This window comes from Paramormyrops kingsleyae, chromosome 9 (assembly GCF_048594095.1).
Source record: "Paramormyrops kingsleyae isolate MSU_618 chromosome 9, PKINGS_0.4, whole genome shotgun sequence".
Classification (NCBI taxonomy): Eukaryota; Metazoa; Chordata; class Actinopteri; order Osteoglossiformes; family Mormyridae; genus Paramormyrops; species Paramormyrops kingsleyae.
The window spans coordinates 7,907,501-7,934,561 of record NC_132805.1 but is presented as its reverse complement, the minus strand read 5'-3'; the positions used below and the strand labels follow the sequence as shown (position 1 = coordinate 7,934,561).

Below are 27,061 nucleotides of genomic sequence, written 5' to 3'. Positions count from 1 at the left end.
TACCCAGAGCTGCTGAATGTAAGCAATAGGTTACCTGGCCTAGGCTTAGGAAGAAGGAGCTGCAGTGGAGAGGAGGAGGAGGAGGAGGAGGGTGGGAGGTGCAGGACTGAGGCAGTGGGGAGGGCTGAAGGGCACAGGCTGGGAGTGTGGGGACCGCGGTGGGGGGGTGTATGTCTGCTCTGGGGAGACGGGCAAATGCAGCCATAGACCTTGTCACTCCTAAGTGTCGCTCCACTCTAGTTTTCCATGTGCAACAGCCTTTACTGCGCAAAGACGAAGTATATAAACCCCATTCCACTGGAAAATAAAGCCCAGCCTTAATGTATTCTTATTGTTTCGCTTTTATTTATGACGTTCAAAGCCTCAGTTGGGTACAGAAATAAAACCTACTAACCCCACTGGTATTTTATTCTCTTTCTTTAACCACTAACCAAGCTAGTTAGAAGTCAGGTGTGTGTGAAGTTGTAACCCTTTCTAAGCGTCATACGTGTTCCAGTCCATGGATGTGAAATGCATGATGTCCAATGGCTCTGAGTTATATTAGGGAGACCTGTGCCTGTATTATGAACTCTAGTATTGTCTTGAGCCCCTGTCCAGTTTCCCAGTCTTTCTGTTGGTTCTCACTTCCTCTTTGCTGGGAGATTGTAAATGGGAGACATGGAGTTTCCATCAGGACTCACTGAAACCAAACAGGGGTTTTCCTGTCATGCCCCCCCCCCAAAAAAAAAAACACTTAGTTGTTACCATTTTGCCATCGGCATTCCAGCAACAAAATGCAAGACCAGGCGTACAGGTCGTTTTGGCCTCAGGGACATTCCCATGTTGGCCAGTAGGGGGCAACTGTGACGCCTGAAAGAACCAACCCCATGTCTGCAAATGGGGGAAAATTGAGCAACCTTGGACGGGTTGGTACTGTGCCACCAGCCGCGGTGGTCTTATCCGTCCTGGGACACACCTGTGGGCTGGCAGCTGCTGCCTGGTTCCTGGTTCTGCAGACGCCTGCTCCTTAGACGCTAAGCACACCTGGTGGCCCTCATTTAGGGCTGAAAAGGCGGTACGAGGAGTTTCTATCTCCTATGATGCCTTGGAGCATGGGTGGGGGGGAGGGGTAGGATGTGTCTGACCTGGTTTAGACTGCCTCTGAGAGAGGGGACCTTCCAGTCCCCCTTCCCAAAGTTTACTCTCTTGCGCCCTGGGGGGGCTGCATGTCTCCAGCTCCCTCCACCTTTTCCCTGTACTTTTGCAAAGGTTCTCTGTTGTACCAACAGGTCTTTTATTTTGAAATGTCGTCTTTTATTTTCTGATCATTTTAGGTTAATGGCCGTTAGTGTTGCTTTGCTTCAGTTTGAAGTGTAACTTTCACTAATACTTGCAATAAAAAGCTTTGCTTTAATTCATTTGGTATCTTTTCCTGTGTCTGCGTTAAATGCTATTTCATAATGAATGTTCACCGTCACAATGAATCCATTTTACCAAACACGCGAAGTTCATATACTTAAGTAACATCTTAAAGAATATTGGGTCAATGTATATAAAGAAGTGGTACATGACAACAGGCTTCTTAAATTTATGTGCACGTGCACACACACACACACACACACACACACACACACACACACACACACACACGTATGCAGTGGCCTGGGACCTGATATGGGTTGCACAGCCTTCAGAGCAGACCGTACGCGGAGTGGACGGGAAGAGGAGGCGCTTTGCCCATAGACTGGCCGGCCTGCTCAGGTGCGGTTAGGACTTGGTGCCATTACTGTTCTTCTCCTGGGGATTGAGCATAAGACTGGAGTGGGACTAAAAATAGGCCAGAACTTTGGGGTCTCTCAAGATAATTTTTTTTTTTGGTGGGGGGTATTCTCTGCAATGATCATTGGATTTCCTCTGGGTATTCTGGACTTTACCCCCCCCCCCCCCCCATTCAATTGTTATTAATCTTACAGGGCCTAAATCCACTCACAAGTTGATAAATATGAACTAATATGAATGCAATGTCAGTGTTAACCGTGGTCAGGCTGTCTGCATGCGCGCGTGTGTGATGGTCTGGCCGTCTGCGCGCGTGTGTGATGGTCTGGCCGTCTGCGCGCGTGTGTGATGGTCTGGCCGTCTGCGCGCGCGCGTATGTGGTGGTCTGGCCGTCTGCGTGCGCGCGTGTGTGGTGGTCTGGCCGTCTGCGTGCGCGTGTGTGGTGGTCTGGCCGTCTGCGTGCGCGTGTGTGATGGTCTGGCCGTCTGCGCGCGTGTGTGATGGTCTGGCCGTCTGCGCGCGTGTGTGATGGTCTGGCCGTCTGCGCGCGCGTGTGTGGTGGTCTGGCCGTCTGCGTGCGCGTGTGTGGTGGTCTGGCCCCCCGGTGCATGCATGTGTATCAGCAAGCTGAAAAGACTACAGCCTTCACCCTCCAAATGAAATGGAACTAGTTTAGCAGAGTAAAACAACTGTGCGAAAATAGACTAAATAAGCGATGATTATCATATAATTACCAGCTTAACTTCCTCTGCATATAATTACTGTCCACCTTTAAGATTTGCGTGAGGCAGCCCTGACTGGGAGTGCTGGGACTGACTGGCGACACTGCCAGTATTTTTGACAGATGCGTTGTGGGGTCCTGGCGTCATGTGTCATTTGACGCAGTGGCTGACCTCTGACCTCCGTGGGCAGACAGGGGACTTGATTATACCACCCTGTCACTTCTAGTTAGTTCACCGGATATCTTGAAGGCCAATGCCAAGCCCCACTGTCACAGCCAAAAATAATCAGCATAGAAGGTATTCTACTGTCACAATAATGGGTCACAACCCAGCTTATATAACACCTACATCATAGAAAATTCTGCTCTTTTTTTTCTTCTTTCGATTACAGAGGGGACACGCTTCCCTCGACCTCCAGGGTAATAGCTAGAAAATCCTCTTCTGCCTTGTTCGTTTAAAAAAAAAAAAATGCATTATAATATTACTATTAGAAGCCGTCACGTCAACGGCACTTATGCTGGATGTGCTGTCTTGCGCCTGGCAAGCGCAGAATCTAACGTGACATGCAGTTCCATCTCACGCCAGCAGGGGGAGCAGGGGGACCTGAATGGAAAGGGCAGTGCTCCACAGCATCGTTCACCGTTACCACTTGGTGTTGCCTTACTCCAGCAGCTGCTGTTAGCAAAGTGATTCTTCTGTGATTCTTACCTCAAAATCAATAGAGCCAGTCTTGGAGGTTCTTTTAACACTATCTTTACCAGCTTCAGACAATATAATTGGTTTAACTTACGGTGCTTAGCTGATACTTTTATCCGAAGGTTACTTTACTGGAGTACTTTAAGGGTCCAAACATATGTTACTCTAGAACTCAAGATTGTAACCTTCGAATTTCAAGTGCCTTTCAACCACCATACTGCGACGCGACTTTCTGCTGGGTTATTCTGGGTAAATATGTCTTCTTGTGGGTCTTGTGACTGCCGATCTTTGCTGTGTGAGTGTGTGCCTCAGAGGAGTAATACTCTGTTCCTGTACTCAGAACCACAGCTGTAGGTAACTGTACCTACTAAGATACAGAAATGGCCTATGAGGAATATTTTTGTGCCTTTGGGTGGACATAAATGTACCTTCGGGATGTTCCTCAGTGTCCATTTATGTACCTTAAATTAGACTGAAAGGTACATTTACCTACAGCTAAGGGTACAATTTGTACTCTTTTTTTTTTCTGACTGTGTCTAGAGCAATTCACATTACTGTAACATTTTGTTATTTGTTACTCTGATTGGATGATTTTATAGGTAGCCACAAATAGAACAACACAAAACTACACTACCATTCAAAAGTTCACTTAGAAATGTCCTGGTTTTGCATGAAAACATGCATGAAATGTGTTTGAATAGGAAATATAGCTAAATAAATAGGAATTAGTCATTGACAAAGTTAGAAATAAGCATGTTCTTCAAACTTTGCTTTTGTCATTGTCCTCCATTTGTAGGAATTACAGCCTTGTAGACCTTGGACATTCAAGAAGTCAGTTTATTTAGGTAATCTGATGAGATTTCACCCTTTGCTTCCGGAAACATCTCCCACAAGCTGGCTTGTCTTGACGGGCACGTCTTACATACCATTGGGTCAAGCTGCTCCTATAACAGCTCGAGAGAATTGAGATCTGGTGACTCTGGTGGCCACTCCATTATACACAGAATACCAGTTGACTGCTTCTTCCCTAAATAGTTCTTGCATAGTTTGCAGCTATGTTTGGCACATTGTCCTGTCGTAGGATGAAACTGGTTTCAATTAAGTGCTGTCCACAGGGTATGGCATTACATTGCAAAATGGAGTGACAGCCTTCCTTCTTCGAGATTCCTTTTACTTTGTACAAATCTCCCACTAAAGCAGCCCCAGACCATCACATTGCCTCCGCCGTGCTTGACAGATGTCGTCAACACTCCACCAGCCTCGTCATTTGATTTGAGCCTCACAAACGTTCTTCTTTGTAATCGAAACACCTCAGACTTAGATTCATCTATCCATAGCATTTTTTTTCCAATCTCCCTCTGTCCAGTGTCTGTGTTCATTTGCCCATCTCGGCCTTTTCTTTTTATTGGCCAGTCTGTAATACAGCTTTTTCTTTGCAATTCTGCCTAGAAGACCAGCATTCCGGAGGTGCCTCTTCACTGCTGGCGTTGAGACTGGCCTTTTGCGGGTCCTGTTTAATGAAACTGCCAGATGAAGACCTATGAAGCATCTGTTTCTCAAACTACAGACTATAATACATTTATCCTCTCGCTCAGTTGTACACTGAGGCCTCCCCCTCCTCTTTCTGTTGTGGTTAGAGCCCGTTTGCGCTGCTCTGTGAAGGGGGTGATACACAGCATCGTACGAGACCTTCAGTTTCCTGGCAATTTTTCGCATGGAATAGCCTTCATTTCTCAGAACAAGAACAGATGGAAGAGTTTCAGAAGAAAGTTATTTGTTTCTGACCATTTTGAGCTTGTAATCAAACCCACAATTGCTGATGCTCCAGTTACTCCACTAGTCCAAAGACGTCTTTAATCAGCACAACAATTTTCATCTCTGCTAAGATAATTACAAAAGGGTTTTCTAATGATCAATTGACCTTTTAAAATTATAAATTTGCATTGGCAAATATGACATTCCACTGGAACACAGGACTAATTGTTGCTGATAATGGGCCTCTGTACACTTATTACAAAATTAACGACATCTACACAGTATTTATGATCAATCTGATGTTATTTCAACAGACAAAAAACTTCTTTTCAAAAGCAAGGAAATTTCTGTGACCCCAAACTTTTGAACAGTAGTGCAGATAAGATTTAAAATCAAGAACCAATGACTGGATCATTATTACAGCTCAGCAACGTTATGCAGCAATAATGAAAATTCAGCTGAGAACCTGAATCTACTGAATGGCCAGGTTACACCTCCATCCATCAACAATGGATTTTTTTTATTCCCTGTTGGCATGGGCATATTCCAGGACAAGAATGCCAAGATTCATTGGGTTCAAATTATCAAAGAGTGGTTCAGGGAGCATGAGGAATCATTTTCATGTATGACTTGGTCCTTAACCTCATTGGTCTTTGGGATGTGCTGAAGGAGGCTTTATGGAGTGGATCAACTCACTTATTAATACAGGATCTTGGTGAGAAATGAATGTAAATCTGGATAAAAGTAAAGGGTGAGATGTTGCATAAGTTTGTGGAAACAATGCCATGACAAATGAGCACCATAATCAAAGCTAAAGGCGGTCCAACGAAAAATTCAAATGGTGACCTTCTTTTTGGCTGGGCAGTGTATAATTAAACAAATGAAAATGACGCGGACAAAAAAGATGGTACCCTTAATTTAATATTTTGTGGCACCACCTCTTGCAGTAATCACTGCCAACGAGCGACCTCTGTATTTCACAATGAGACGTCTGCATTTGCCAACAAGTAGTTTGGCCCACTCTTCCTGGACAAACTGCTCAAGCGGTCTCAGATTTCTTTTAAAGCTTCATGTTTCCTTCTGCAATCATAGAGTCTGTCCATACTATTTTATCTGTCCATACTCTTTTACCATATCTTTGTAAAATAAACAACAAATCATTTCTCTTCACAATATTACTGGTTTACTCTACCACATACTAAAGGTCTGCAGGTATACATCAGACAATTGCTTTTAAATGAATCACTTTTCAGGAGAAATTGAAAAGCTTGCTAACATTAACATTGACTGACTCACTCAAGATGTTTCCCATCATTCATATCATGCATGCATAAGCCACATGGTTTAAGCAAATTTTCCAAATTTTGAATAATTAACATTTTTAAACAAACAGAGATATACAAGCATCATCCCGCAGTTTCTTCAGAGTTTTATTTTCTCTGCCCCCGACTCCCGTAACCTTTCTGGCATCATTTCCAAAATTGTTGTCAATCACAATTCAGCAAACCATAAGGAAACTGGGGGCTTCACAATTCATCATTTTAAGAAATCTTGTATAATGGTTTAATGATGCCTATTGATCCATCTTAAATTTAAATAATTCATCATTATGACTAATATGATGATCATTAGGCTGTTTTGCCGGCCTGTAACCCCCGGAATGCTGGCTGACCCTGTGCTGTGAGCCCAAGTTTGTCTTCACCTGTCAGCAGAGAGACTTTGCCCATGGGGATTAAAGAAGTATCACTCTTCTGTTCTTACTTGCCAGGCTCCTGCTCCCCCTCCCTTAGGCCCAGATCCAGTACTAGTGCTACTGGTTATTGCTCTTTGCCAGCACACCCTCCCACTTGCACTGGCTGCTATGAAAATACGAGGCAGTAACCCTGGGATCTCCTCAGTATCCCCTTCCTCTCTGCTCCCTTCCCACCTTTTCCCCTCAGCACACTTCAGAAGTCGCCCCGCCGTTTCCGCTCTTCCTTTCTCCATGTTCCCCTCCTTTTCCCGCCATACCCTCCAAACATCCAACCCCGCTGAGATCCTCAGGTTCGGCCCGGTGCCGGATCTCCACGACGTGACTCTCCTCGTGTTCCACCTTCCTGTTTGAATTTCCACTTGCTGGTTGAACTGGCTCTATTCAAATACGTTCTTCTCTGGCGGAAGTGGAACACAATACTCATAATCCAGCAGGAATGAACAGATGGCAGGCTGATAAGATGGAGGAGAGGCTGAGATGAGGGTGGTCCCTTTCCCTTAATTCTACTTGCAAACCTCAGACCTGCGCACGCGTGTAAGATATGTATCAGCATCCGAGTACTCAGGATGACTGAGTCCAACCTGCTCTAACTCTATGGACCAAAAGCCCATGCCACAGATGCCCCCTAGGGGCTGATATCAAAACTACACTTCATAGGATGGACTTGTTTCAGAATGCAGTGCAGCAAATCCAGCAGCTGTCAGGATCCCCTCTTACGGGGCAAATGATTAATGTGAGACCAGGTCAAGGCACAAGAACAGTCTCTGTGTTACCATTGGGACTGAGCTCTCTGCCTGAATATGCTGCCATTAGATTAGCTATGTATCAGCATGCTTCCGCGTGGTCCTCATGTGATACTGGAGCCTGTCGGGGATATAGGCCACTAAACAAGGCTGCCCAGCTGGAAGGCGGCACTGCAGATCTGCAGGGCAGCCTATTCCTGGCTTGATGAGCGATGCTAATCCTGCTAAACAGCCCGCTTTCCCTCTATGTGGCCACACCCGATGATGTGTGGACCATCACCCCAGAAAAAAAGCCCTGCAGCGCCATAGAGGAACCCATGGGAACAGGCATGCTTTTGAACTGCAGAACCTCAGTGTTTTTTCAGTGTCTGCCTGAGGCAGATACTGCAGTTCCTGCAGCAGCACTAGGCCTAACTAGAGGAGGACCTGCCTCCACTGCAGTGCTCCCTGGAAGCCGGCCAGCACCTTTGGGGGCCTAGTTACTGCTACATCCCATCACTGGTCCTCCAAGCATCAGGACGTCCACCTGCATCCAGTGAGGGGAATCCATGCATCCTGAGACTGTACAGAGCACTGAGGTAATTAGTTGTGCGGGTCAGAATCAGAATAGCTGTCTGGAGGTCTCACTGCAGTGCCCTCTGCTGGTGCAAATATGCACTTTTTAAAAAGTCTGTAAAAGAATTTTAAGCAAAGTGGGATGTATAAATCAAGCTCTACATGTGTGCAAGCATTTGTCTGCCTTGCAAATGAAGGGCATCCTGTCCAGTGCTGTGCTGCCTGTGGTAGGGTACAGAATCACCTGGCTCTTTACTGGGTAAGCAGTTGGAAGATGGATGGATGATTGGCTTCTAGAACATTCCTCAGATCTGACATATTTACCTGTTCAAGAACGCTACTATACAAATACTTCATTATATGAAGCATCTTTCATCAAGCATATATTATTTCCAGAAATTACCTGCAAACGAGTTACTACTTTATCATGTAGCCACAGGGAAGCAAAAGCCAGGGACACAAAATCCTTCAGGTATTTATTATCTTACATAAAGGCTCCACTCAAAATAAATTCTAACCAATCTGGAGCAAGTTTACTGGAGTAATAAGGACGCTTTCTATTGGTTCCCTGCACAGCCCAATCCACAGCCCATTCATCACCACTCAATTTCTCTTTCAGAAATGCATTAAACCTGATGCATTTTATGGCAATGTGGTACTGAAACAGAAAGATTTAATACATATTAAAGCAGGAAAGGCAGCATTTATACTCTGTATGGGGCCACTGCACAAAACACAGCTATATTACAAAGAATTACTACTGCATTAGGTGGAAAATTCATGGAATGAAGTTGGGGGGGGGGGGGGGGGGAGTTTCCCCTCATGCATTTGCATATAGGTCAGTGCCGAGAGGAACAAAAACACTCCCAAAGAAAGCCATGAGCTTCCTGCCGTTCCAGGATGTTTGCCAGTGACAGGAAAGTTCGGGGTTCCTCACAGATGCTCTTCATGCAGCCTCTCCGCTCTGATACTCAGTCTGCTGCGTCTCCTGGTGGGACACACGTGGCCATTTACCGTCAGGCTTAAGGCCATCGTACACCTCAGATAAACTAACACCTTCAGATTGTTTCGGGGAAAAGGGATTCCAACACTGGCCACAGGCAGCTACTAATTTATTATTAAATACGTCGATAAAAACGTATCTTTGTAATACCAAACCTGTGAAACAAAACTGATTTTTCAGGCAAATTTCCAGCTATTTTTAGGGGAATTCTTGGTGGGAGTGTTGTGGACGTATCCTACCTCCACATGTAGTAAGTGAAGATGCCAACACAGCTGAGAAGGACAGTGAGGGAGATGGTGACCGCAGGTGTGCTGCTTCTGTGCCTCTTACAGGGCTCTGAGACAGGGGGGCAAGTGGGTGGCCGCAGTTCAGTGTCAAGCCACATAGGGGCAGTCACACACACATAAATATATACGGACACTTGCACACACAAATACAATTAGTATCATGCAGCAAACATAGGACATGTTTTCTGTGCAGGATTGGCAGAGAAATTGCCTGGTTCACACCACCTGCCATAAAGCTGGCTGAGTCCTTCCCAATACTGTTACTGACGACACAAGTAAAGTGACCACATGGCTCAGAAGACAGGTAGAGCATCCGACTGTCGGCCGACAGGTACCCCATCTCCCTCGGGACCGTCTGCTCTTCATGTAGCCAGCTGAAATGGGGGTCTGTGCCTGAGGCCTCACAGTGTAGGGAGGGGTGGGATGTGTTGATCGACGTGGACACCTGGCTCACGGCTTCTGGTGGGTGAGTGGGGGGGGGGGGGGGGTGAAAAAGGATTTTAGGATTGTAGTGAACAGTTTTGATTTGCTAGTCTAAGCACTACTGACATGTAGCTTACTGTACTCTCTCACGAGGCAGCTGGCGCTGTGTAGCACATTGGTCTGGTTCATCACTGAGATGGTGTAAACGCCGCAGTCCTCCACCCTGAAGTCCTTCACGATCAGCGTCGCCCCCCCGTCATCCACGCTCATGCGCGGGTCTGCGTTCTGACCTGGGAATACCGCCACCAGGACCTTTGCGAGACCCGCCCGGTTCTCTGCATCTCGCTCCCACATCACTTTTGTCATCTGCTCTCCAGTCTTCTTGGAAATCTGGGCCTTCAGCACCAGGCTACTACCCGGAATCACGTGCAGAGGTTGCCGGGTCTGGATGTAAACTGTTAAGCAGAGGCACTGCGGAGATACTGAGAGAGAAAGCCATTGCTCACATAAATACTACGTTTAATCTTCAGCTTGGCTCTCGAATAATCGGAAGCCCTTCCATCTGCCAAAGCAGTTATACTTACCGTCCTATAATAAAAGTAAAAAAACTGAAATAAATACATACTGCTTGTTTCCGAACTAACCGGTCCTGAGAAAGTCATAACTGATTAATCGAGTGGCTACAGTAGTTACAATGTGCAATGAACAAGACAGAAAAGCAACACTCACACAGCGCAAGAAGGAGCAGCTTAGTCCACGTTGGATTCAGCGCCATGACCCCAGGAACTCGGCGAGAAAATCGCGCGCACTTAACTTGCATAGGCGTCCAGTATAAAGAAAGCCCGAGGCGCGCCTTTTGCGGGACTCTCAGTGCGCGCACCTTTGCGCGTTCCCGAGGGCGATCCCGCACGTCCAGAGTTATGTCGCGCTCACTTTTTCTCCGATCTCAGGGTGCAAAGATAATGGTTAATAACAGGAGGAGCTAAAGTGGCCCAGGTACTTTTCTAGGATTAACAAAAAGAAGTGGCGCTTCCCTTCCTTCCTTCCTTAAGTGAATGATAGGCGCGCCGCATAGTTTTTTAAGGACCGCGTTTTATCTTTCCTGTGCAGCCCTGTCGCTGGGCAATGTTTGTTTTTATTCATATTGAGAGGTAAGAATAGCCATTCCCCATTTTTGCCAATAGCTTCCTAACACATAGACTATTCAAGTAATTTGTCACCTTGTGAACAGACTAAAACAAGAGCAAAATACGATTCATAACTAAAATAATCAAAGGGTACTTTGTATGGCTGAATTGCGTGCAATAAACGACGATGTTGAATAATCTGTATTTGTAGATTTTATAAACACTACGACAATAAGTTGTCCGACTTGGCTGCAGTCAGTTTATATTCCACCCCTGCAGCCGCAGGCAGATCTCGCTCCATGTCACATCAGCTGCAGACAGCCCAAGTCGAACGCTTTTAACAAACAATTCTATCACTGAAAAGTTGTTAGATGCATTTTATTTTTTAATTTTAGATTGATCAACGTTTTGCAGTTGTTCACTTTCTGAGGGAAAATTCGGTTGATGTAATACCATCGTCTTGGCTGGAAAAAGTAAATGGGGTAAGACATGAAAAAGGACAGATACAAGGAAAAGGAAAGTAAAATGTAAACTATGAAGAAGATGCATCATTGTCAATTTTCTATAAATTTGCTGTTAGTTTAAGCAAACTATATTGCTAAATTGAGCTATATTGCTATTGGCCGCGGAACAACGTTGCCAAAATGGTGAAGGCGCATCTTAAGGAAAATAGGGACCAATGCCTTGTGGGGAGAGTACAGTTTGAAGGGGAGGAAAGGGAAAATATCCTTTGAGGTGTTGGAGCTATACAATGTGATTTTATGTAAGTATATATAACCATAGAAATAATAAATAATAATAAAGACCTAAAAAACAGACATATAAAGACCCTGTAGACATGAGTCATACAATCAAATTGGATAACTTTGACATGACATGTTTTAAGCAAAACTGAAGTATACTTATGATCAGACAAAACAGGCAATACTTCTTACATATTTACATCAGGTGACGTGTGTGTGTGTGTGTGTGTGTGTCTTTTGCAAATACTGTAGCTGCATGCAGTAAAGCTCATCCTGAAGCAACCAACCTCACCATGGACAATTCAATTGCAGTGACACTAAAGCACTGTCCACGCCATGGATCTCAGAAGGTATGGAGATGTTTTTATATTGTTGGTGGTCTAGTGGTTAGGATGCTCACCTCTGGACCAAGAGGTCATGGGTTCAAGTCCCACGTCTGGCACTATAGTCATTGGGTCCTCTGAGCAAGAGCCTTAACCCCAACTTGCTTCAGGGAGACTGTCCCTGAATTTAGAAAATGGAAGTTGCTCTGGATAAGAGCATCTGCTAAATGCTGCAAATGTAAATGATTATCTTAACACTGAATAGTTACATAAATGTCATTAAGACATATGTGTGTTCTTACATGCATGGTTCATAACACCTATCCCACTCATACCGTACAAGGTTATCTAACGAATGTATTCAGTTTTAGAGGTAATGGTCTTCTGTAACTATATGTATATGTATGGTCTTCTGTAACTATTTCTTCTGTGTTCTCCTATAGGATGATGCTGCAGTGAGAGATACAAGGGAAATGGAGCAGGGACCTGAAGCGGATGAATTTGCTTGTTAATGTTGAATTTAACATTTAATAACAACATTCTAATGTTATTAAAGTTTTTGATGTTAATAAAGTGATATGACTGAAATATGGAATAAATGCATTATTCATATTTAAATATATATCCATCCATTATCCATACCGCTTTAGCACCCTACAAAATAACGTCCAAATGACGTCAATTATAATCGTTTTCATGACATTTGTCGACGTTCAGATGACGTTGAAAGGACGTCATTTTGTTAGCTGGGATATGATTAAGGTATTCAATGGGTAATAGGCCTATGGGCATGTGCACAATTGTACACTGTACTGTTGGTGAATGTGGGGATATCGTAGGGACGGTTTAGTTGTTCGCGGGGATGGATGGGGATAGAGATAGATATCCCCGTGCAGCTCTCTAATCCTCATTTCCATTTCATACTTGTACTGGGCCAAAGCAATTCCATAAAAAAGCATTTGTATTATAAAAATACAGGATTTTTTTTAAGAAATAGGCCACTGTACTTCTTTAAAAAATGTGTCAGTCAAAGGAAAGCTTTGGTTCATGGACGAGAGTATTAAAGAAGTCTGCGTATTAAATAACAGTTTGCCTTTCTAAGGGGAAAAAGTATTTTTGAATACACACTTCATATACATAAAATATAATTCCACAGTCACTACACAAATGATTAAAAAGAAACTATTAGAAACATGCAGTCATTAAGGTGATCCTGTTAAACCCAAGACGAGGCATTGTTGTGCACGTTTGCATTGTGTTTTCCTTTGGTACCAGCAGAGGGCAGCAAACTATTAAGCAGTAGCACTCCAGAGATACTGAGAAAGAAAGCCATTGCTCACATAAACGCCATGTTTAATTAAAGAATAGCCAGCTTGGCTCTCAAATTATCGGAAGCCATTCCATCGTGTCTCCCTTTTTTCTTCTTATACAACCATCAATATGCCAGTCTCAAACTGGTGTTTTGTTCGTTCGATGATTTTTGATACAAAAGCCTTTCATGGGAATCTATTTGTGTGCTTTCTTACTGTAACTGATCTGTCCTCACTGCTGTATGTCTTTAGTCACCCAAAGGAGATTTTCTGTGGCATCTCTGCAATATAAGCTGCAGCAAGTCATCCGGGTAGTTAGTCGTGTATAAGCAGGACTTTGGGAAAAAGAAAATCAATCGACTAGTGTTTTGGAAACACAATATCAGAGACCAGAGAAATGTAATCCAGCCAAAGACACAGCCATTCATCTCCAAGGAAGAAATGTGACTGTGGACAATGAAGGACTCTGAAGATATCTGAAAAAATAAGAAGGGAGAGGTCGTGCTAATATTTGTGAGTGTAAGTGATCGGCACAGCTGACCTCGATGACATCTGAGGGCAGCATGTGGCTCAGTGGGCTAAGCTTCTGTGTCTGTGATCCAAAGGTCGCTGGTTTGAGCCCAGCCTTGGCACACCTGTGGGCCTTTGAGCAAGGTCTTTAATCCCCAGCTCCCTGGGTACTGCTACAGGCGGCTGTCCTTTGCTGCCAAGCTTACTCTCACCCACGGAGAGGGAGCAAAGCGGAGTAGATGAGAAGAGAATTTTCCCAGGGGGATCAATAAAAGTATGGGGGGGGGAATCTCTGATTACTCAAATTGAAATAGGGCCAGTCTGATGAGAATGCAGAGGGTGTGGAATGTTTCTCTTTAGTTTCTGATACTTCTAATGTATAGTAGCCTGGGCCTGTTTTTGACTGATGGCCTGTTTAGTTTGAACCGGTGCTCTAACCCAAGTGCCACTGGTTGAGGGTGGCATCTGGCCAGTCTCAAACCCATAATGAGAGGGAATCTGAAACAGTGGCTAACCACTCACTTAGCCCATTAAGCCATACAGGGTGTAGGCAAACGCACTAGGGACTAAGAGCTACAAGAGAGGAGGGAACAGGCTGGCCAGTGACACCTGCTGGCCAAACGGGGACAAGACACATGGGACAGGGCCAGAGTCAGATCTCAACCCATCACCCAGGGTCCAGTAACTGTTGGAGAACACCTGCCAGAGTGACAAACTGAAAGAAATCTGCTAATATAGAAGCAGAAGCAAACTCTGCTCAGGAAGCTGAGGTTAACAGCCATGCAGGTGTTAGTTTTTTTTTGTCGCCCCCCCTAATGATCCTTGGCCGTGACGCTCATTTTTGATGTCACAGGCTGGACCACCTGCCACTCTGCAGATGAATCTGTCCTGCCCACTTGACTTGGCTTAGGTCCAGCCCAGCAGTGACCAGATCTTCACACAAACCTTCTGTCACTGTTCAGTAGAATTTAGGAAGAACACAGCCTGTGACATATAGGGAGGGAGAGAAGAAACAGAGTGGGGGTGTGTGCTGGGGCTGGGGAGACACTCACCTGGGAATTGAGTTTGATTTGTTTCATTTTGATGTGTTTCCCAAACAGCCCACCATGCCAGAAAGTTAATGTAAAAGAGAGCGTGTGGTAAGCGGGGGTGTACTAAGCAGGCGTTGATCTCACGTGTTTGCATAGTGCGGGGGTTGAGGATGTGTTGAACGGGGGTTTCTGTAATTCACATGTAGTCAGATGACTTTCCAGTCTTAGCGGCTGAGGGTGAGGATTTCCAACACCTACACTACTATCGGTGTGGATCCAGAGCCACCTGCTAGGATGTGCCTAGTTACAACACCCTTCAGCAGCCAATGGCCAAGACCGAACTGGCTTGAGGCATCATGTAGGAAATGGTCAACGGGCTCATCCTGTCCGATAATGGAGAGGCGAGGCGGGAACACAGATCGGTGCCGTCACAGAGTTGTCTGATAAAACTGACTAGGGTTATGAGAATGTCTTGTGCAGGAACCGGGCTCAGTTTAAGGCCCTTTGTTGTGGGGTTCTCTTGTGCAGTTTTATTATTAGAGAACGCTGTTCCTGCTAGCTCAAACTTGTGCATGGTCTGTTGTTCAGGATAGCAGATTATCCACATAGAAAAAAGTGGAGTCCTTCCAGGAGGACCTTCTAGACCAGAGGTGACCAGTCTTATTCAGAAAGGATCAGTGTGTATGCAGATTTTTTGGATAACTTTTAGCTGAGCTGATCAAATCCAGGTGTGAGGACTCTTCAACCAGTCAGTCCTTTAATTAGCAATCATGACCTGCTCGTACGCCTCCCTCATTACCTCGTATGAAACCCCGACTGTTATCATCTGTTTCGTGTTATTCCTGATTAGTCCTGTGTATTTAAGTCTGCGTTCAAGTCTGTTTCCCCAGTCCAGTCATTAATGTTTCTTGTCTTGGAAGTTCTACTCAGTAAATAAAGTCCTTTGTTCATATCCATGGCTTCGTTCGCCTGCTTGCCTGCACCCAACGTGACACATCTAATTAGGGAGTGGCAGTGAAAACCTACAGTATGCATACAACATCCGTTTCTCAACCCAGTCTTCGGGGAACCCCAGAGTCCATGTTTTTACTCCATCCCAGTTCCTTATCAGACAGCAGTGTTAATTTTGACAGCAAATTTTTATTTAGTTTTAGTCATAGACTTTTTACTAAAATGTAATTTAGTTTCAGTCATAATTTAGTCATCTAAATTATTTTAATTTTAGTTGACTAAATATCATAAAATTACAATTGACTAAAACTACAGTTGATTTAGTCGACTAAAATTAAAAGTGTAAAGTAAATGGTAAATGGACTGCATTTACATAGCGCTTTTCTACTCTTACGAGTACTCAAAGCGCTTTACAATTTATGTAAAACATTCACCCATCCACACACCGGTGGCAAAGGCTGCCATGCAAGGTGCCAACCTGAACACCGGGAGCAATTTGGGGTTCAGTGTCTTGCTCAAGGACACTTTGATGGGGTCAGGAGGAAGCAAGGCTCGAACTGGCAACCTTCCACTTGCCGAATGATGGCACTACCTCCTGTGCCACCATCTTCCCCAAAGTGTAATGTTCAAAGTTTCCCTTTGATGTCAGAAAGTCGTTATGTTCACCAAGATGAAATGAAACTAATGTTAAGGGATGGTGTTAAGGTCTGACTGTGCAGTACACAAAGACACAGATTTCACTCTTATTTGAAACACAAACTTATGTTTATTTACCGGGGTACTGTAAAATCAGTAGTGCTATTGGTGCAAAAATAAAATCACTTCAAAGTGCATAGGCTATAATGCCACCAGGCCTGCTCTCTCTGAATATTAAAATAGAAATATTAAAATAAATATTTGTAGATGTAGTTTATTGGTGATTTCATATTTGTTGAAGTTTCCGCTTTTTAACAGCTGTATAAAGTTATGTTATTTGTTATATAAATCAACTCAGGGGAAACAAAAAAATGTACGTTTTCATGGCTGCCAAATCTCAAGAATCTGGCATGACACTCACGCTGGAAATCTTACGGCAAATCTATATTATACCATTATAAACGCAAAATTAGCTACGTCCAAAGTATATTTACACGGTTAAATACAGAAGCAGACTATTTACAAGCTAGGAACTGATACATGTGCGAAGACAACTCGAATTGAAAATCTCACTCCAGCCAGCTGGCCGAAGTTGGCAACCCCGCGTTTTATTTGAAATAAAAAGTAAAATGCGGTGTTTTCGCCTAAAACAGCTTGTCATTCCGTTTGCGTTACTCCGACTAATATAAAACAAATATGAGAAAAACGCGTCACGTTTTATATCTTTTCGAAATAATACTGTCCATATCCTACTCTAACAGCTATTAAAGTGATAAGTTCGTATGTATTTATATTAAAACAAGATTTTAATTTTATTACCGGTGTGGGATTATAGAAAACCATGCAATAGGCCTACTTAAATCCATGAACACGTACGAAGGTATATGACATAGACACGACTATATTAGTGTTCTACGGCTTAAGTTAAGCACTTTATTTAAACATGCGCAATTTTCACATTTTATTTATTTTCTCTTATTTTGAAATGCAGCCCTACCTTTTAGTAGATGCTGATACAACTAATAGGCTACTTAAATATATACAGTATCACACTAAATAGTTAGACATTATGATCTTCTGAACCTTTGCTTCAAGATATTTTCTCTAACTGATCCCTGCCTTACGCGAATTACATTAGTTCTGATTGTATCTCGTCTCTAGCAAACATTTTCGTCTCGTTTTTATTCGTTTACGAAATTGTCAATACACATCGTCATAGTCTTGGGCGTCGCGAAATCATTTCTATTAGTTATCGTCTCGTTTTAGTCTGAAAATAAAGGTCGTTGGCGATAACTATGACGAAAATTTTTCGTCAACAAAATTAACACTGCCAGACAGTTCACATTTTTGCTCCCTGTTCTAGATCATTCTCTCTCACCCCTCTGCCTCTTGATAGAGTCAGAAGCCAGTAACCTTATATAGGTAAACATGAAGTCCCAGTCGACTGTGAGTACAGGAACTTTTAGAGAGAGATTCTCAGTTTTCACTGATTGTGCTTTGAAACGCTAAATTCGAAGCTGCATCCTCTCGCAACCTAATTTGCTGATGCCTTGGAAAAACAAAGAAACTGCGTGACAGAAAGAGGAGCAGAGAGTCTAGCTGTGAGCGATGAAATTCAATTCTCATTTTTACTTTTGCTTTAGATGCACCTGGGGGTGGCAGGAAGCGAAATCTGCAAGTAAAGGTTCTTTTGCAGTGTTTTTTAGGACTTTTTTCCACATATGACCGACTGTGATATGGGCTTTATTCACAGAACCAGAAGGATGTTCTCAGGAACTGAAATTAAAATAAATATTTTCTCTCTTAAAAACACACTTAAAAACAAACAAACAAAAAAAAACAGTGTTGTTTTTGGATTATATTATTGGAAAAATCAGGACCTACAAAGACAGATACAAATGTCCCGTGAAATTATGAAAATATTTTTTATTATCACAAGCAAAATACATCTTTATTACACCACAGTAGTAAAAATGTCACAATTAATATTAATGAAGATAGCAGTTTCTGCATTAATGTGACACAGAAACCTCAGTTGTTAGGTTGTGGTCATCTTCTGCGAGGTCCCAATCGCACTATGCTGATGGATGCTGTCATTTGGCACAAGACCCTGTGAGTGGGCAGAGTCAATTGATAGAGCTTGATGATTGGCTGGGAGTGCCACCCTGTTGCCTCAATAAATAGTCTGCAAATTGAAAAAAAAAATCCGCAATTCTGAGTTTCCTATGGTGGTAATCTGTTTCATAATAAAAAATATGGTTATAATGCAATGAAGGGTATTTAAAAAGAGATTGAATGTTTGATCTGTGGCTGTATTACATTAACAACAGAAGAGATGGAGTGTATTTAAATATCATAAAAAATATTTACCGCTAGAAGCAGACAGCAAAGGGCAGGGTCACCAAGACCCAGATCCAGCTGCTGCATATAAGCCCGTCACAGGCTGCTGAGATGACACCTAGGCTCCAGTAGACATGGCAAAATCAGATCATTAATGAATACCTGCGATCCAGGTGATGGTGGATCTGGGGGCTCACCTGTGATATACTGGGCAACACTGGTTCCCTGGCTGCTGCTCACTACACAGGTGTAGTTTAACCCTTTCTGTGCAGACAGGAAGAGTCTCCTGCCGTCTGCAGAGAGGACACTCGTGTTGTTGGACACGTCCACCCCATCCACTAGCCACACGAACCCCGGCACGTCCCACCGTGTGAGGGGCACGTCGCAGTAGAGCGAGATGGACGCTTCTGGTGGTGTCACTGAGAGGGGAAGGCAAATGAGGCTGAAGGGGGACACTGTAACCCACCGTTCACACACATGACTCTCCGCTCCTCAGTTAATCGCTAAATTAGCTAACTGTTCGTGTACAAGCGCCCCCAACGAACTGGACAAAATGCCATTAGGGGTGCTGGCACGGTGGAGGAGCCACGATGGGCTGTTTTTAATTGAAACATTCCGTCGACATCTTGTGCTCATGACTGCTGTCAAGAGTTGTAACATAGGTGCACATCATTATTATATAAACAAGGTCTTAACTAACTAACTAGATATGTGCTCATCAAACACAACCACCAAAGCTTCACAAGTGATCTGTCCAACTCACCAGCTTCTTTTACGGTACGTCTAGCAGTGTATTCTTTCCCGTTTTTGTCAGTCACAGTCACAGTATAAATTCCGTAGCCTGTTTCGTTCAGTTTAGTAACTCTCAGTACCATCCCCTGCTGGTCGAGGGAGACATCCAACTTGAGGTTCCTCTTGGGATATTCGGCTACCTTCTCTCTTTGTTTGTCTCTTTGCAGCTCCCACGTCACCATTGAAATCTCATGTCCTGGGGTTTTGTTGACTTGAGCTTCCAGAACCAGTGTTTGACCCAGGGCAACTTGGACGGGATCCCCATTTAGCAAGTGGACAGACATGCAGTGGTGCCGACCTGGCACTGGAAGGAAGCACCGCAAGATATAACTGCAAAATGCACTGAAACCGGCTGAACTTCAGAGTTCCAAGTTCAAACATCCACTGAATTTGAACTATTAGCAGAGCAAGGTTCCATCTTACAGCATTCGCAAAAGTGCAGGCACCCTACAGGTAAATGCAGAATGAGAGAGTAAGCGAGTAGGACTCACCCAGCGACGTGACACTAATCATAAACACTAAATATGCTGGGCGCAGTCCCATCATGCAGTGAGTCCTGGAATAATAGCAGAGGCTTCACTGCTAATGGTCAGGAAGCTGTGGTCCTGTCACAGAAATATCGCGTGTCGTAGAGATCAGAGGGGAGTCACATGTGGCTGAGAGACATAAACATCAGCCCCACATTTCTGTGGCTCGGTGGAGTGTGAGCATATAAAGGTATTTTAAACGATAAAATATAAACAGTGTGTTGTTAACACAATTAATAGATGTAAGGATCGCTTCCCTTGGTTTCATATTTTTAAATTGTAGATCATTCACAGCACATTTGTTGTAAACCAGCTTGGTTTTATATCACATTTACCAAAACGCTCCGTATTCAGTCAATGCTCGCCAGCCCTGCGAAACCACAGTCTAAAAGTGAGCAAGGTTTAAACAGGAGTTAGTCTTACCTCAGCTTCACGCTGTCTTTACAAAGCAGTCACAGTGAGCCGGGAGCAGCTATAATAAAACTGAAAGACCAGTAATTGCATAAAGAAAGAACAAAAACACGTGGAGGAGGGGCTGGGGGAGCGACTTCCTTTGCGTTTGTCTCTTTTTTGTGATTAAATTACATCCATCTGCTGTTCCTACTGGGACCTGAAAGGGCTTTGAACTCAAACGCCTCCAGCTGTGGTACATTATGCCGTCACATCCCTGGTGAAAAAAAACTGCTAAGAACCAGCTTATGCTGCCGGTGTTAGCTGGTCTACAGTGATGGTCTTAGATGGTTATATTCTAGCTCTTGCTGATCTTTGATGTTTTTTTATTTTTCATTGTTTTATCTAGTTGGTCATAGTGGCATGGGCAGCTAAATCAGCTAGAATGACCGTTATAAACTGGTATGATTAGCTAAAACTTAAAACCATTATGCGAAAACATGCCTTAAGATGGGCGACTATCATAAATTCCACAGCCCACATGAATTCTGCTGTAAGTGATACAAGTTGATATGTGGAGGATTTATGTCACTTGGTTCAAAAGCTGTTCCCATAACATGATTTGACTGCAATTTTCTTAGTGAGCAAAATCATATTGCCTGGCAACCCTCAGCTTTCTAGCTTGACTGGATGATATTAGTCTCTTAGGGTGGCTCTTTGGAAAAGATTAGAATTACAGTTCCACCTCCTCTCAGGTTTCCAGCCAAAGGACTCTGTTCTGTAAACAGTCGCTGGCTGAGAATTTCCTGTTTTTACTGAAATTTTGACGCAAAAGAGTCTGATACATGAATGAGGTTGGGTGTACGTCACCTTGGTTAGATGTTTTTGCAGAGAAATGGAAAATCATAATTTTTACGGTTTTAATCGGCTTCTTTATCGGCCCAGTTATGTTTCTAAATGATTCCATGAAACAAGCCATCTTGGGTGTGAATAAACAAGACAGTGGCACACATGAGTTTACGTGTTACTTGCTGCTTTTGATGGAAAAACTTTTCTGTTGACATCTTGTGGTCATGGCTGTTGTCAATGGTTGGAGGGATCGTACATCTTGTCATTATTTAAAGGTTAAATTTAGTGTCCGAAGAGCAAAGTCCAAAACAAACGTTTACAATGTTAGGAAGGCTAAGTTTAATAGTATGAGACTGAAATTAGAAACTGGAAACTGGATGGAGATAAATAACAAAACTGTTGAAGAGGCTTGGGAATTTTTTAAAAGCACATTGTTGCAAGTGCAAGAGGACTTCATGACCGTTTCCAGCAAAACTAAATCTAGGAAACTGCAGCCAAGGTGGTTTATTACGGAAATTAAGAATAACATCAGGAGGAAAAGGGCTCTCTTCCACAAATGGAAAATAGCTAATGATTTCAAAATAAAACAGGAGTGTCTAAGTGTACAGTTAAAAAATAACATTAGACTTGCTAAGAGGAACGTCGAAAGGAAGATTGCATTTCTCCTGCCCCGATCGCCCGCACCTTCCGTGTGCCATGCCCCCTTGTTAACCTCGTGTGGATTCCCCATGTTCACCAGCTGTTTCCTGTTGCTGTCATTAGTTCAATGTATTTAAGTCCACTTTTAAGTTTGTTTCCCCAGTCCGGTCATTGTAAAGTCAGTGCGTGTTTGCCTATGTGTATCTACCCTTTTGATTAAACCCTGTGTTTCCCGACTTCCTGCCTGCCGCTGCTCTGTCTCCGCTCTGCATCCCACTTATTGCACGACAGCATTGGAGGCTAAGGATGACATTAAAAGTTTCTTCCTATATTTTAACTCTAAAAGAGCTCTAAAAGCTGAAATCACTAATTTGCAGGATAGTAAGGGCCTTATATTTGAAAATGAAATTGATATAGTAAATGAGTTTAATGATTGTTTTATATAGGTGTTCACAGTAGAGAACACGAGTAACTTGCCACCATTTAGTACAAATACCTTTAACTTTACTATTGCAGAAATCCTTATCTGCTGGTGTGGTAACTTCAGATTGGAAGCATGCTAATATAATGCCCATATTCAAAAATGGGGATAAAAGTATTCCAGCAAACTATAGGCCAATCAGTATAAATTGCATAACTGGACAAGACCCTACCTAGAATATTGTGTGCAGATTTGGTCACCTTACCTTAAAAAGGACATTGCTGCCTTGGAAAGGGTGCTACGTAGGGCTGCAAATATGATTCTTAGTCTTTGAGGAATGTCTTATGAGGAGAGGTTAGCAGAGCTGAATCTAAGGGGGGACATGATCCAGATATATAAGATTCTAACAGGTCCGGATGCTGTTCAGCCAAATGGCTACTGTAATATTACTTTAAATACTGGAACTTGTGGAAAATTAGCAAGAGAACATTTTAAAATGAATTTGAGAAAGCACTTCTTTACACAGCGTGTAATTAGAGTATGGAATAGTCTTCCTGCTAGTGTAGCACAAGCTAAAACTCTGGGTTCCTATAAATCCGAGCTAGATAAGATTTTAAAAACTCTGAGCTATTAGTTAAATTCTCTCCAAAGAGCTTGATGGGCCGAATGGCCTCCTCTCATTTGTAAATTTCTTATGTTCTTATGTTCTAGATCTGAGACAGCTAACTAAATAGTTACTCCTCAAATAGAACGATGGCATACTTCACGTCAAACGAGTTAAGGTGGGGCGTGGCTTTCGCCCAGCCCCGGGGGGAAGACTGGATTGTCTGGTTGAGTGTCTCCCGGCATAGTGAACAAACAGCAAGAAGGTGTCTCGAAGGAGGACGTGATCCCACTAGCATGTGGGGTGGAAATGTGAACAGTGGGGATGAAGATCCTGGTGAGTGATTGTGCCTGGTGTCTATTTTCTGTGCTGTTTGTGCGTCTTCAATTACTGACAATAAAATGTGAATACACTGTTGACTTTTAAATGGCACTTAGTATTTATCTGTACAATCAAACTTCAGGGAACTGTACAGCCTTCACTGTCTCATACAACATGTGTTCTGAATTTTGGATCTATTGCCCTGAATTAATATGTTTTCCTTCCGACACATTGTCCAGCCTGAGGGAATGCAACACGCCCCTGTTGTCCTTTGTCTTCTGGCAGGTAGGGTGCCTCCTGTTATGTGCTTTTTTATTGAATGGAAATCTATCCACTTTGTCACAATTCTTCCAATCAGCAGCCAATGTTGTCACCCGCAAATCGCCTCATCTACCTATCCTGTCATCAGCAAGTTCCCACCAGCAGCCAATCACATGAGGGGTTACTAGCGGGCTTTTGAAACGTGATAGCTGGGGACAGGACTGTAAAAGGCTCTCGATCGTGTATTTGACCAGAGCTTACTGGTGCGTGCATGGAGCCCAACTGCATGGGAGTTTAAACTTGTAGCATGTCAAGAATGTTGCTGTAAACAAAAAATGCCAGCCGGTCGGTGAGTCAGTGATGGTGAGGTTTCTGTCACTCCAAGAAACCAAATAGCAGAGAGATAGATAGAGAGAGCAAAGTTTCAGCCAGATTCAGATAGTGAAACTGACCCCTCCCCAGGGCAATAAGGGTTATTTATCAGTGTATCTTGATATTTTTTTATGTATCTATGGTCTTCTTATGCCTGATGATTATCGCTTCATTGTTGCTTGATATGCTACAATATGCAGGTTAACAGACTGAAATGTTCAATAGACACACAAAGCTTGTGAAATGAAGGAATGATCTTGTGATTTTCCTCACGGCAGCAGCCTGGCCAGCCGCCCTGTGCCAGAATCCCGTCCCGATCCAGTTCCAAACATCTCCGGTGCCGGCGAGGACCGGGGCTGCGGCTGTGCTGGAGGTGATCACTGTGTCAAGTGCCCTGTCGATAACCTGGGCGTCACCGACCGGGATCACGCTGGGACTGTGGGTGGGGGGACGGGCAGTGCTGAGCAACGTGAGCCAGTACGCGGGTCGGGTCACCATCACAGCCACTCAGCTGCAGATCAGCCCCGTCTTACTGATGGACACCGGAAACTACACCGTCATCGTGGATCCCGGCAGCATCGTCGGCATGACGAGAAGCTCAAGCTCCGTCCTGCTACACGTGTTCGGTGAGGCGACAGAGCCGGGGCATACTGGCTCACTTCTCATATAGAAATATCTGAAAGGTCACCATTTGAAAATCTTCTTCAATCTCTGGCTGACAGATGCAGTTGCCGGGGTGAAGCTGTCCGTCCCCCCTGTTGCTCTCGAAGGTGGCAACATCTCCCTCACCTGCACTAGGACGATGGGAACGGAGACGAGCACGATCTGGGAGAAGGGGGGGGCCGCAATCTCTCCTGACTACCGGATTACAGTTACGGACAATTCTCTGGTTATCAACCCGGGCAACAGAAGTGACGCAGGGGTCTATAGCTGTACGGTCTACAACCTTGTCAGTGCTATGACTACCACAGCCAGCCTCACTGTCTACTGTGAGTCACGGCAAGCCTGCTCTGTATACACTTTCTATAACTAGTCTCTGTCTACTGTGAGTCACAGCAAGCCTGCTCTGTATACACTTTCTCTAACTAGTCTGTCTACCGTGATTCATAGCAAACTTCTGCAACCAGTCTTTTTTATTGACTCATGAAGACATAGGCAGCAAAGTGTCTGACTTTGCTTCCCATTCTCTGCAGATGGTCCAGACGCCCCAGTCCTGCAGCAGAATTCGCAGGCTAACTGCGTAGGAGGGGGCCAGGCAGTGGTGGGGCAGACGGTGCAGCTCACCTGCACTTCCGTCTCGCTGCCCCCCGCCTTGTTCTCATGGCAACAAAACGGCCAATCCGTGGCGGCAGACCAGGTCAACGGCGGCGTGCTCACCCTCCAGGCTATCACCACCAATCAGAGCGGCCGATACGTCTGCATGGCCAGGAACGCAGTTACAACACAGACAGCGAAGCAGAGCATTGACATCACCATCGTCAGTGAGTTACATCATGCCGGTTCCTCTTCCCTATGCTCTCCCCTCCTCCGCCACTCATCCTCCACCACATTTGTCTGCCGCCTCCATCCAGAAACATGCCTCAGTGTCGGTGCCGTGGCTGGGATTGTGGTGGCCTGTGTTCTGGCTATCATCTTCATCATCATCGCCATCATCCTGCTGCTGTGCTGCAGACACAGTGCGTGTGCCGCCATGTATATCTGCGACTTCACGTCTCCATGTCACGCGTCCTGTTTACATTGTATTAACACCATGTTTACACCATGTTTACACTGTACTTTAGGAGACTCAAGGAGTTTTATTATTTTAATATTTTATTATTTTAGGAGACAAGCCAAACCCAAGCTCAGCACCTGTGGTAAGATGACTCTCTTCTTCTCTATCGCTACTCAGCCTCGGGGTCTCTGACTGTCTGCCTTTCCTTCCAGCCCTCACCAGGAAATCTTTGATAATTTACACAGCAAATCTTAGTTTTGCTAATTGCGGATTTTTTTCTGCAGCTGTTTTGAAGTAAAGTTTGTTAATTAACGCCTAACGAGGGCTGCCCCCGGGAGGCAGAGATGTGTGTCTATTCCCCTCTGACTTTTCCTTAATCTCCTCAGTGTTCTCCAGTCTGGTGTGTCTGACCTCACTTCGGGGTTTATGATCTCTCTCACCCAGACCGGTCCGCTTCAGCCTGCCCCACAGAGCTCGTTCCGGAACAGGGCGTCTGCCGGTTACTCAGATCCCCCCTTGCACTCTCCCAACATGCTTCCTGATGCCCGTCAGCAGTACGCCCATACATCCCCGCCCCCCCAGCCAACCAACCCTGATATACGTGGGCTCCAAGGAAACCCTGCAGGCCCCGTCTCAAACCATGGGCGCCCGGACGGGGGTGGGCTGCCACCCGGCGGGTCGTACGCCCCAGAGAGCCGGAACCGGACGCAGACCGGACAGGCCCCCCCGGGTTCAGTGCCCCCCCTGATCCATCTCACCTTGAACACGATCCAGCCCACAGAGCACATCAGGAGCGACGGCCAGCCGCAAGCCGTCCACCTGAACCTGAACGCCTACCCATATCCGGTCCAGCCGAACCCGCGGCAGAACAGCGACGAGATACACTTAAACACGAATGGTGCTAACAGACCACAGCAGGCTAACGGTCACACTGTGGAAAGCGGCCTGTCACAGACCCCTCCTGTACAGCGAGGTGGGGGGGCACATGATGCTCCTCTTATCAGTACTAGTAATGTGGAAAGCCAGGCCCACACCCGCGATGCTGTCATCCAGACGAGCCACACACATGTCGTCAACTATGGCCGGACTGAACAGCAGGACGCCAGGACACAGACCTACTGGTCTGAGGCTGTGCTCCCCGGTCACACCCAGCGGCCCTGGGACTGGCTGCGTAGGACCCCCGCTTATCCAAATCGCTCCGTGGCCAGTCAGAGTAGCTCCTCCAGCTGCACCCAGTCCAGCCCCGAGCCGATTGCAGCTCAGCTAGGAAACGGCCCCCAAAACGACACCACCCCCGCTGCCCGAGGACCTCAGAGTCAAACGGCACCTCAGAGTCATAGCCAGACCCAAGTTAGCGTCAACACCCAGACAAACAACCCAAAGCCACAGGATTTCAAAATGACATGGGTTCCGACGCCCCTGATCCAAGCAGCCCCGCAGAACCCAGTCACCCAAACACAGGCCGCGCAGCCAGTACATACTGCTAAGTCCCGCGATCCCTTCCAGAC

The 27,061-nt window shown here is 44.8% G+C and overlaps 3 protein-coding genes and 1 long non-coding RNA gene across 10 annotated transcripts in view; 2 read left to right on the top strand and 2 right to left on the bottom strand.

The window, feature by feature from the left end:
- Positions 1 to 8,442: 8,442 nt before the first annotated feature.
- LOC111844498 (T-lymphocyte surface antigen Ly-9) lies at positions 8,443 to 10,673 on the bottom strand. Its single transcript, XM_023813014.2, has 5 exons — positions 10,422 to 10,673; positions 9,830 to 10,174; positions 9,495 to 9,728; positions 9,222 to 9,318; positions 8,443 to 8,967 (listed from the first exon to the last, which is right to left on the bottom strand). The coding sequence occupies exons 1-5, from the start codon at positions 10,510 to 10,512 to the stop codon at positions 8,913 to 8,915; spliced, it is 822 nt and encodes a 273-aa protein (XP_023668782.2). The 5' UTR covers positions 10,513 to 10,673; the 3' UTR covers positions 8,443 to 8,912.
- Positions 10,674 to 10,707: 34 nt separating this feature from the next.
- LOC111844499 (uncharacterized) lies at positions 10,708 to 12,473 on the top strand. Its single transcript, XR_002838399.2, has 4 exons — positions 10,708 to 10,843; positions 11,215 to 11,301; positions 11,815 to 11,912; positions 12,329 to 12,473. It is a non-coding gene; the product is annotated as an uncharacterized lncRNA (long non-coding RNA).
- A 5,761-nt stretch (positions 12,474 to 18,234) lies between these two features.
- Positions 18,235 to 20,605, bottom strand: LOC111844495 (uncharacterized). 5 transcript variants are annotated; one of them, XR_002838396.2, is made up of 6 exons: positions 20,406 to 20,603; positions 19,947 to 20,011; positions 19,427 to 19,759; positions 18,861 to 19,082; positions 18,694 to 18,781; positions 18,235 to 18,508 (listed from the first exon to the last, which is right to left on the bottom strand). XR_002838396.2 is itself a non-coding variant. In XM_023813009.2 (6 exons), the coding sequence occupies exons 2-5, from the start codon at positions 19,999 to 20,001 to the stop codon at positions 18,696 to 18,698; spliced, it is 696 nt and encodes a 231-aa protein (XP_023668777.1). In that variant the 5' UTR covers positions 20,002 to 20,060; positions 20,406 to 20,603; the 3' UTR covers positions 18,235 to 18,433; positions 18,694 to 18,695. The 5 variants fall into 5 exon arrangements, 2 of the variants coding, with proteins under 2 accessions (XP_023668777.1, XP_023668776.1); XM_023813009.2 differs by having other exon boundaries at positions 18,235 to 18,433; positions 19,947 to 20,060; XM_023813008.2 differs by having other exon boundaries at positions 19,947 to 20,060; positions 20,406 to 20,600.
- Positions 20,606 to 23,071: 2,466 nt separating this feature from the next.
- si:dkeyp-97a10.3 (uncharacterized) overlaps positions 23,072 to 27,061 on the top strand; it is a 5,233-nt gene continuing 1,243 nt past the window's right edge. The window contains exons 1-8 of one of the 3 annotated variants that reach the window (XM_023813011.2): positions 23,072 to 23,221; positions 23,446 to 23,491; positions 24,121 to 24,465; positions 24,562 to 24,828; positions 25,033 to 25,320; positions 25,411 to 25,515; positions 25,664 to 25,695; positions 25,998 to 27,061. The exon at positions 25,998 to 27,061 is cut by the window's right edge and continues 355 nt beyond it. In XM_023813011.2, coding sequence (XP_023668779.1) covers positions 23,210 to 23,221; positions 23,446 to 23,491; positions 24,121 to 24,465; positions 24,562 to 24,828; positions 25,033 to 25,320; positions 25,411 to 25,515; positions 25,664 to 25,695; positions 25,998 to 27,061 — 2,159 coding nt within the window. In that variant the 5' untranslated portion in view covers positions 23,072 to 23,209. Of the gene's footprint in view, positions 23,222 to 23,445; positions 23,492 to 24,117; positions 24,466 to 24,561; positions 24,829 to 25,032; positions 25,321 to 25,410; positions 25,516 to 25,663; positions 25,696 to 25,997 lie in introns of all 3 variants that reach the window. The other 2 variants (XM_023813010.2, XM_023813012.2) reach the window with 2 other exon arrangements.

Excerpts from the sequence above, each read along its gene's own strand:
- LOC111844495 (XM_023813009.2), bottom strand. The coding sequence starts at position 20,001 with ATGATGGGACTGCGCCCAGCATATTTAGTGTTTATGATTAGTGTCACG. Across the intron at positions 19,083-19,426 it reads ACGTACCGTAAAAGAAGCTG|TGACACCACCAGAAGCGTCC; the intron begins GTGAGTTGGACA and ends TTCCCCTCTCAG. Across the intron at positions 18,782-18,860 it reads TGTTGCCCAGTATATCACAG|GTGTCATCTCAGCAGCCTGT; the intron begins GTGAGCCCCCAG and ends ACTGGAGCCTAG.
- LOC111844498 (XM_023813014.2), bottom strand. The coding sequence starts at position 10,512 with ATGCAAGTTAAGTGCGCGCGATTTTCTCGCCGAGTTCCTGGGGTCATG. Across the intron at positions 9,319-9,494 it reads CTCAGCCAGCTTTATGGCAG|AGCCCTGTAAGAGGCACAGA; the intron begins GTGGTGTGAACC and ends CCCCTGTCTCAG. Across the intron at positions 8,968-9,221 it reads TTCACTTACTACATGTGGAG|GAGACGCAGCAGACTGAGTA; the intron begins GTAGGATACGTC and ends GTGTCCCACCAG.